Source organism: Tetrao urogallus, assembly GCF_951394365.1.
Source record: "Tetrao urogallus genome assembly, chromosome: 2".
NCBI classification, from domain to species: Eukaryota; Metazoa; Chordata; class Aves; order Galliformes; family Phasianidae; genus Tetrao; species Tetrao urogallus.
In genome coordinates this window covers 22,168,512-22,178,318 of record NC_136814.1, presented here as the reverse complement: position 1 = coordinate 22,178,318, position 9,807 = coordinate 22,168,512, and the positions used below count along the sequence as shown (strand labels likewise).

At 51.9% G+C, this 9,807-nt stretch overlaps 1 protein-coding gene across 1 annotated transcript; it reads left to right on the top strand.

The window, feature by feature from the left end:
* Positions 1 to 674: 674 nt before the first annotated feature.
* On the top strand, positions 675 to 5,455 carry SERTAD4 (SERTA domain containing 4; the record flags this gene model as incomplete). The annotated part of the gene is given in 4 exon segments (XM_079550623.1): positions 675 to 995; positions 997 to 1,276; positions 1,897 to 2,012; positions 4,709 to 5,455. Coding segments are annotated over 4 exon segments (1,464 nt in total).
* Positions 5,456 to 9,807: the final 4,352 nt, after the last annotated feature.

Here is a 9,807-nt window from a genome sequence, read left to right as displayed (position 1 = left end):
CACAGGGCAGGCAGCTGTCAGCGGGAGGTGGCTGCCCCGCCTCGGTTCCTGCTGTGCACAGCAGAAGCAGCCCGGCTGCTCTCCAGGCTGTCCGGAGCAGCCTCTTCTTCAAGACAAATCAGCAGAGCTGTGCAGAGGGCACCCCAACACTTCCTTCCTCCCTTCCTTCCCTCTCGTGTGTCTTTTGAAGCACAGAAGCACCCACTGGCGATGAGACATGTAATAGAAGGCACAGCCAAAATTCTTGACTCTGATTTCATTCTCATAAAACAATCCCACAAAGGGATGCTGAACCCATCCAGAGGAGGTATCCTGACCTCTCCCTGGTGCAGCGATCAGCTGCCCCCAGCCCTTATTCCTAGAGGGCGAGTGCTGGATTTCAACGGCTCCCTGTGGGCAACTCCTTGCGCAGACTGAGGAGAGGAGCCCACGGGTGCTTCTAACGGCAGCAGAACCCTTTGGAACAAGAAACACGCGGCCGCTCAGCGGCTCTCAGCGGCTCTCAGCAGCTCTCTTGGCCCCGCTTTCAGCCAACGGAGTCAGCCAGCGCTCCTCGTGCCAGCACTCCGCCAGGAACAGAAGGTGCGAGGGGTGCGAGGCCCACGCTGCGCACCGGAGCTGCTCATGGGCTCCTCGTCCCCGCGTCCGCGGTTCTTCGCCCAAGACACAGCCCGATGGCGGCAGATGCCGACGCTGCATTCCCCCCTCCCGCCGCGGTGCGTTTCCTGGAGCCGCCCGCGGGGTACTGCCACCTGCGCGGCCCCGTCCCGCCGCGGGGGGCCGAGAGGAGAAAGAAGAAGAAGAGGAGGAGGAGGAGGAAGAGGAGGAGGAGGGGAAGGGCCGCGCCCGGCTCATTGTTCCGCGGCCGCGCTCAGCCCTCGGCCCCGCGCGAAGTTCGCTCCGCAGCCGCCCCCGCCCCGCCCCGCCCGGGCCGCCCCCCCGGGGCCGCCAGCGGCGGCGCGGAGCCGCAGCCAATTTGGTGCCTGTGTTTTGCCTTGGAGGCAGAGCCAGCGCGGCCCGAGCGGGGCGAGTGGAAACAACTGCTGGAGTCTGTGCTCCTCTCCACTGGGAGGGAGGGAGGTTGGGAGGGAGGGAAGAAGGGAGGGAGGCAGAGAGGGAGGGAGGCAGAAAGGAAGAAAGAAACGCGATCCCCGCCGCTCCGCGCCCTCCCGCACGCCACAACACACGCACCCAACCCGCGCCCGTCGGTGCCGGCGCGCCGTGCCAGCCGCAGCAGCGGAGGATGGGCAGCGACTGAGCGGGTCCGCGCCGCCGGGTGAGCGCCGCCGGGGCCGGGCGGGGGCGGTGGAGCGGGGGCTGGGAGCGGCGGGAGGGGGCTCGGGGCGTGCGTCTGTCTGACATCCGCCTGTAGGTGCCTGCCGCGGGGTCGGGGCGGCCAGGAGGAGGGGTGCCGGGGCGCTCACCGCGCTGCTTCCTTGCAGGAGCCGGCGCCCGCCATGACCCTGGTGCTGCCCATGCAGCGGCTGGGCCGCCCCAGCGCCGCCGAGGGAACCGCCGACCTCGCCGCCTACCGCGCCCTCTGGGAGCCGCCCGCCTGCGGCCGCCCCGGCCCCACCGCCCCCGGCCCCGCTCCGGTCGCCGCCGGTCCCCCCGCCGCAGGTAGGCGCCGCCGGGCGGGCAGCGGGCGGCGGGGAGCGGGGCGGCCCCGCGCAGGTGCGGCCGGGCCGGAGCGGGGCTGCGAGTCGCCCCGAGGGCGGGGAGAGGCCGCGAGATGCGCGAGGTCCGCGGGGCGGGCGGGAGGAGCGCCGCGTCCGGTGGGCGCTGCTGCGGGGAGACGTGGCGCGGCCGCGGCGAGAGGGGAAACGGAAAGTGTTTTGTTTGGAGAACCTCCGTCAAACTGCGTGTCATTTGTCGTGTCTGATTTATTGCCCGCAGGATCGCATTACAGGGGAATTTCAAATCCTGCAGCGGCATCCAAGATCGCATACTTTAAAAGGAAATATGTGGAAGAAGAGGATTTTCACCCGCCGCTCAGCAGCTGCGCGCACAAAGTACGTTTCCCAAGAGCCGCTATTTTTACCCCGCGCACCGGGCTGGGACGCGCCTGCAGCCTGCACGCAGGCAGGTGGCCGTCACTCGCTGTGTGCTCCGTGCTGCGGGCATCGCGCTGCCCGGGGAGCGAAGGCAGCCGTCTGAGCCTAAACGCTCAGCTAACTTTTTTCCCCAGATTCTTTTGTTCCTGGGTAGTTCATCCCATGCGTACAGAAGTAGGGCTGGAACGCCAGTCGTGAGAAACGGAGCAAATAGGGCCCTGCTTCCTTATGCATCCCACGCCTTCCCCTGGGGAGGACACTCAGCAGGTTCCCTGTGGGCTGCAGATGAGCAGAGGGCTTGGCAGGCAGCGCAGCACCTTCCATGGTTAATCCTGTTTGTTAAAAAGCCAATGATTCTGAAAGAACAGAATAGTAAGGGAAAGAGTTTTTTATTTATTTTTTAACAAAAGCCATCAAGGGAGGGATTACAGCAAACACTTCCCAGGCCAGTGAGTACCTAAACTGAAATCAGACTTTTTGGTGGGAGGTTTTGTGCTGGTATTGGTAAGGAGCTGAGCACAGGGGTGGGGTGCTTGGGGACAGTGCTGACGTTGGGGCACCCCGAGGCCTTGCACCCAAGGTACCTCAGCGCAGCCATGCGCCTAAAGCTTTTCCAGCACCTCTGCTGCATCCCAGAGACAGCCTGAGTGGAGCAGGTCCTGCCAGTGCCCAGTGCCTGCCAGGACAGCGTGTAGGGCCTTCATGGGCCTCATGCTGAGGAAGTATGGGTGGTGCTTCCCACATGCCTCAGGGCAGCTGAAGGAATTTCCAGCTACAGATAGCACTGGCTGGGAATGAGCCTTTAGCCGGGAGGTGGAGCAGAACACTTTGTCTGCTTCCGGGGTGATGTGCACCTAGCATGGAGGGTGTTAAAAGATGCCCTCTCCCATGTGTTGCACCAATCTCTGTGTTCCACCAGCTTTGTTCTTGGGTAGTTGTTGGGTTCTGTATGGTGAAGAGGAGGAATGGTTGGTTACCTGTCCCCTTCTGGTAGTATATAGTACTTGGACATGGACCTGTTGGAGTGCATCTGGAGGAGAGCCACAAAACTGATCCAAGGGATGGAAGCACCCCTATGAGGACAGGCTGAGAGTTGGAACTGTTCAGCCTGGAGAAGGCTCTGGGGAGACCTTTCAGTATCTAAAGAAGGGTCGTAAGAAAGAAGGGGACAGACTCTTTAACAGGGCCTGCTGTGACAAGACAAGGGGAAGTGGTTTCAAACTAAAAGCAGGGAAATTTAGATCAGACATAGGGAAGAATTTTTTACAGTCAGGCTGGTGAGGCACTGACTGTTGCCCATAGAGGTAGTGGATGTCCCATTCCTGGAGACACTCAAGGTCAGGCTGGGGGGGCTCTGAGCATTTGATTGAGCTGTAGGTGTCCCTGTTCAGTGCAGGGGAGTTGACCTTGATGGCCATTAAGGGTCCCTTCCAACTTCAATGATTCTGCCATTCTGTGATTCTACTATAGCACTTTAACCTTTAGGCTTAATATTTAGAAAATTACTGTCTAACAAAGAAGAGTTTCAGCTGCAAACTTGCTTGCTTGGAAGCAGGGCCAATTTTTGCTTTTACGAGGTACTTTGCTGCTTCTGAGCCCTGCAGACAGGACCAGGCTGTGGAAAGAGCTGCAGGGCTGGGAGAGTTGAATGGATGTGAAAAGCAGCTGTGCTCTGAGCGCTTTCAGTCCTCATAGCTACGACTTCCACTCTGCAAAAATGCTGTAACCATGTGGGAAAGGGAAGAATGAGCAAGCCACAGATTGGGGGGGGGGGGGGGGGGGGTTAGAGCAGCCTGTCTTTGTGCTGTGCTTCTCTCCTCCTACACAAACCAAATTATTACTAAAAATGAAAATTAGTTAATGCTGCATACAGTAGCGTGTGTTACCCCCTCTCTGTTTTGATTCCCGGGGCAGCAACTGCAGTGTGGAGCAGGGGCCCCCCAGGGCAGTAACCTGCTCCTGCTGCCAGTGCTCGGAAAGCGAGCCCCCGTGGGACTGCAGCAGGGGGAACCGATCTGTGGGCTCCTGGCCAGGATCCCTGCAAATCCCCGTCCTCTCTTTGTTTCCTGACCTTGTCCCTGCCTCCCCGCATTCCCACCGGTCCCATGGAGTGCGCGGTGTCGTGCACGGGCCAACAGCTGCTCTCCAGATGCTGCGATGCTTTGAGATGGTTTCTCCCTGCCTCCCTGTGTGTGTTCCTATATGTGAGAGCGGCGAGCGAGGGCTTGGCAAATGGAGACCTCCTCGCCGAGGGCCCCTTCCACCAGCAGTGGGTGAAATGTTCTGGCACTCATTGCTGGCTGCATCCTGCAAAGCTTTGCCTCTCCTTGCTGCAAAGAGGCTGCAGGAAGAACCTGTGCCTGGCTTCAGGGCTTGGTGGGAGCCCCACAGTGGATGGGACTGGGTCTGTTCACATCAAAGAGCCCCCATCACCAAAGCAAAACAGTATGACAATTTTGTTTTAACTCCAAATGCTGAGGAAAAAAAACACGTTCCACATGGGTGTGCAGCATGGGAAGCTGGTTTTAGTTGCCTGAGGAGGAGAAGGAGAAAGGCAGTGGCATAGAATGAATACCCTGCTTCATTTTCTTTCTCTTGCCTGGAGCAAAGCCGGTTGACTTTGGTTCTGTATCTTCTGTCCTTTGTATTTTCAGACAATCTCAGTGTTTGAGGAACGAGCCCATATTCTTTACATGTCTTTGGAAAAGCTGAAGTTCATTGACGATCCTGAAGTCTACCTGCGGAGATCCGTCCTCATCAACAATTTAATGAAGCGAATCCACGGAGAAATCATCATGCAGAACAACTGGTGCTTCTCCGCATGCTCCTTTGGGGCTGCCTCGCCGCAGGAGTGGTTCGTGCCCCAGGACTGCCCCTACCGAAAGCGTCTTCGGATGGCCAAGGAGGAGTATGAGAAGCTCCACACATGCTGCTTCTATCAAGAATGCGGCAGTCACTACTTGAACCTTCCCTATTCGGTCAGTGCCAGCACAGAAAATACTTCTTCCTCCTCACCCTCCTCCTCTTCATCCCCCATTTCATTGCCGAGCTGTTCTCAGCAGGTGGATTATGACATTGGCAGTGCCCCTTCTTACAGGAGCGACGAGCAGATACCTGCAAGTGAAATATTTGTCACTAATGCCAGGCCTCATGCTAATCAGGACAAGGCCAAATTCACTGACGAGAAGGGCTGCGAAGAACCTGAACGAGACAACGTGCCCCTAAACTGTGAACCTATACGAGGCACTCATGCTTTTGAATGTAAAGGCAAATTTTATGACTATTTTGAGACTGGGTGTAATGACAAGAGTGATGTAAGCGAATCTTGGAAAAAATCCTTACGGAAAAAAGAATCTTTACCAAGTAATAAAATGTGCTGCAGCAAAGGAAGTAAAATATGAGGCATCTTTCTTGCTCCGTCGAAGCATGTGCGCTTGTCTATCAAATTTTTATTTTGAATGGATTTTTTATAGTTTTCTACAAACGATACAATCACGCCACAAACAGTAGAGTAGTTTTAAATGACTGGGGAGCAGATTGCGTAGCACGGTGCTCTGATCTGCATCAGCGGGCTATTTATAAGTGTGGAGACTTCATAAAGAACACAGTTGTGTTGCCACTTAGCGCTGTAGTCTGTGCAGCTATGGTGTAGCTTTTGTTGCTGAAAATACCAATCAGCCAGATGGGGAAAACGTATCGTTGTATACATCGCCGCCCCCAAGAAGTCTGCCATTAATTAAGAAGAACCTCCATTATGTTTACGAAGGAATTAGAAGTCTGGTAAACAAATTGATGCTACCAGCAAGGGCGATGTGCTCCCTCCGACTCGGTGTTTGCTCTGACAAAGGACTGGCTACGGGGACTGGGTTATAAACCGTCCTTACGCGTTGTACTGATACTTCTGAACTCCTGGATTCAGCGTCTTGTTCAACTGATAAAATGGGACATAGCATAAGGAAATAACCTGTTTGTGAGATCTTAACCAGAAACACAACATGCAACTCAAGCACTTGCGCGTTGTCACCTTGGCTGTAGTAACTAATGGCGCTTGTTCTCCAGGGCAGGTTTTTTTTTTGGTGCCTTACTTTTTGTCTTAATTTTTGCCAGCGTGAAAATTAAGTATAAATCAGTGATACAGCAGGGATTTAACCTAAGCAGAAGAAAAAAAAGCACAGGGTGGATCAACATTATTAGAAACCTTTAACCTTTGAAGTACTGAGTTCAACTTCCTATTCAAACATCTCTGTTCTTCCTTTTTGATGCTCAATTGCTTTTTGATTTGCCATCCTTAGGAAGGGATTTAAGAAACAATAGAGAGATGTCTCTTGTAAACAAGCATTCGATGCTTGAGTGTTTCTATGGCAACTGTCTGTTGCTGGGGCTCTTTTTTTTCCCTCTTCGTATAATGAAGTTCATGAACCAGTGGCATGTTTTATACTTTATTCTGTTTCGCATAATTTCTCTCTTTTAGATTGCAAAAGCATGCGGGAGTTTTATATTACTTTTGCTGTTGATTTGAAAAAAGTCAACAAAAGAAAACAGAAAGCACAATGTTAATTAGTCAGTAATGTGGCGATAAACATGATTTTATCTGAATGAATGTAAGGCTTTTAATTTTAAAAAAGAACATTTTGGAGAAATGAGCTGAGGTTTCTGTGGCTAAGGACAACATTTAGTCATCCCTAGGTAGACTGTTTGCAGAACTGTGCTGTTGAAAATGCCCAGAAGACATTACCAGGATTGGAGTGAGCATTGTGAGTCCTAGATGTACCAAATTAATTAGTTCCCACAGTCTCCCTAACAACTGGCAGGATGTGCTCAGCAAAATAGCCACATCCAAGCCATGGCGGGCTCATAATAGCTGCCTGTTCCCACAGCATCATGCGTCCAAGTGGCGTCTTCCCTCCTTGGTTCATGTCCAGAGGGCAAGATCCACCACAGTGCAGAGACCTCTGGGCTGTGATTTTTTAGGACAGCATGCACACCTCGCTGTCACATTTACAGTCTGGGCAGCTTTCATGAGTGAGTGCAGTGGTGACAGGGAACATGGTCCCTGCTTCCGAGCCAGGTGACCATAGGGAAACGTTGAAGATGTCTTACCACTGTTACAACCTTCGTGTTGGCTGCGTGAATGGGAACTGACAAGTTTGTAAGGGTCATCGTTGTGAAGAATGAGAGTCTAAATCTCACCTGATTTCTCCAAGACAAAAGCTTTTTTATTAATAATAATAATATTAAATATAGATCTCATTCATACAGTGTATGAGTAGGATCATCATTTAGACATTTGTCCACATGGACCAATTTTTTAAAAAAAACTGATTTTTCTTGTGTTATATCCAGATAGTCCAGTAATGTCTGCTCTTTTCCAATATTTGATAAACACTTGATGTTTTAAGCTTAAATATTAGATGCTTGTATACTAATGTGTTGTTGTAGTAAAGTGAGATTTCCTTGATATATATTTATTAAAATGACCAAAATTCATTTTAATTTTACATCTCCAATGGCTACTGGATCCTTTCCCTGTGCTCCCCTCCCTTGCCCAAGGAAATCCCATTAATCCAGTTGGAGCACTGCTCCAGTGCTGAAGAGGTTACACTGTGGTTGACATCCACTCCTGTAGTGGAGGCCAGGATGGAGCTCAGCATCACCAGGTCTCAGAGACCTTTAGGACAGGCTGAATGTGCACCAGGAAGCAATGGGCTGCTCTGTGTTTAGCCAAACACAGCCCAAGGCAGAAATTGGCTAACAGTTTGCGGAGGGCTGAAAGCTTTTTGACTGGAAGAGCAGCTTGATCTTCAAGAGCAAGCCTGCACATACAAGATATGGCAGTTTTTGGGTTGAATTTGCACCAGCTGAAGTGACATGAACTGACCACTGTAATAGCTCCTTCAGTTCCAGGCTCATGTAGAAATGAATCCATCATATCTCTGGGCAGTCCTGCTGAGTGTCATCAAGCTCTGTAAGGGGTGAAATATCTCATTTCAGAAGGTCAGCTTAAAGTTAGGTGATCTTTCTGTCTTTTTCAGAGCCTGCCTCACAAAAATACTGAATGTGCTGCATTGCACTCAGCACATTAAGTTACCCTATTTTCTTCAGAAGAGTCAGAGATATCTTGTGTTAGTAAAGGGAGTTGGAAACACCCCTGTTCAAGTGCCAGAAATGCAACAGCTCTTGACAGGCTTTCTTGGGCTAGTAGGGATTTTGTAGCTCAGTTTTGTTTCGATTTATGGCACATGGAGAGTGCAAACCAGATTAGATAGGCCTTTTTCCCATTGCGTGCTCCAATACTGGGAACAGTTACTGTCACAGATTTACAAGAAATTGTTCTTTTCTAGGCTGATGTGAAGCCTTTCATCCATATATTCTGTGCATAACTACTATTAGTGAATCATCCTGAGCTTGGTACCGGTCTGTCTGCCTGAAGAGCTCTTTGACAGGAACTTATCTCCAGGGTGATCATTTCACTCCCTGCCTAAGACACTTTGTTCCTGCTGTTCAGCAGGCTAATTCCTGCTTCCATCGGTACTTCCATAATACACGGAAAACAAAACAAAAAAATGGTGCAAGGATTGCACTGTATTGCCAGGGAAAAGGATTTCACGTGGAGTTTTATTCAGTGAACGTGACTCAGAGACACCTGGCCTTTGTCCCTGCACGTCCCTTGCTCTGCAGCCTGAGAGGCGGGGGCTGCCCTCACCTCAGGGAGATGCTCAGGGCTCTCAGCAATGGTCCAGCTTTTTCCCAGCTGTGTGAGGCACCCCTGGGGCTCATCTTGTCTGGAGAGCTCATCCAGGACATGCCAGAGAGGATCCCAGTGGAGATGGAAGAGAGGCATCCCATGTCACAGCCAAGCCGCTCTGCCGCAGCCGCCTGGAATACACAGTAATTTCCTGTGTTTTTTCAATCTCACTTTAACTTCTCTAACAGATGGGGAAAGATGACTAAACCGAGGGAGTTTACAAAAGTTCGTCTTGTGGTGTTTGCAAACTGTCTCTGTGAGGTCCATTTGCTGTAGTGTAAACACGGCTGTGGCAGGGTGCCTGGTGCCTTCACAGCAGCTAATCCTGCTCAGCTGAGGGCCGACCACGTGAGCTACAGTGGAGGGCCAGGTCTGCGTGGGGAAACCAACACCAATCAGCCCTGGGGCCGAGGGCCTTAATATGAGGCCTTCTCTCCTCCACAGAAAGCACAGAGCAGCTCTGACTGGGAGACCAGATTGAACTCCGCACTAAGCTTTGCAACAGGGAGCTGTGGTCAGGTGCAGAAGGCTGGATTAAACACCAGGGCTGTAATCATGCAAAAATGGCTGCACCTGGGGCTGTAGCTGGCCTATGGCTGCCCTCCCTACCCTTTAAGTCAGGTGGAGGAAGTAGGCCCAGCCTTGGGGAAGGTGGAATTTCAGCTCCTCTGCTTTGCAAAAGTGGTGCAGGCTGCAAGGTATGTGAAGTTTTCTCATCAAATACGGCTGGAAGGGCAGGTAAGAAAGTACTTTAACTTCTTTTAATGTCTGTGCTTGAGTTCCCCTTCTGAGGAACACAGGGGCACAAGGAGAAGTCACAAGTGTGGTCTGTGTGTGCTCAGAAGCAGGCGTATTCAGCAGAAACAAAGCAAAAAAGAAAACCCCAACTAAATCACAAAGCAGTGAGATGCTGAATTTGAAAAACAACTTATTTTCTAAGGCTAGCAATTCCTCTCAATTAGTACAACATCATTGTCCAATTTACTGCAGGGAGCATCCAATCTGTCA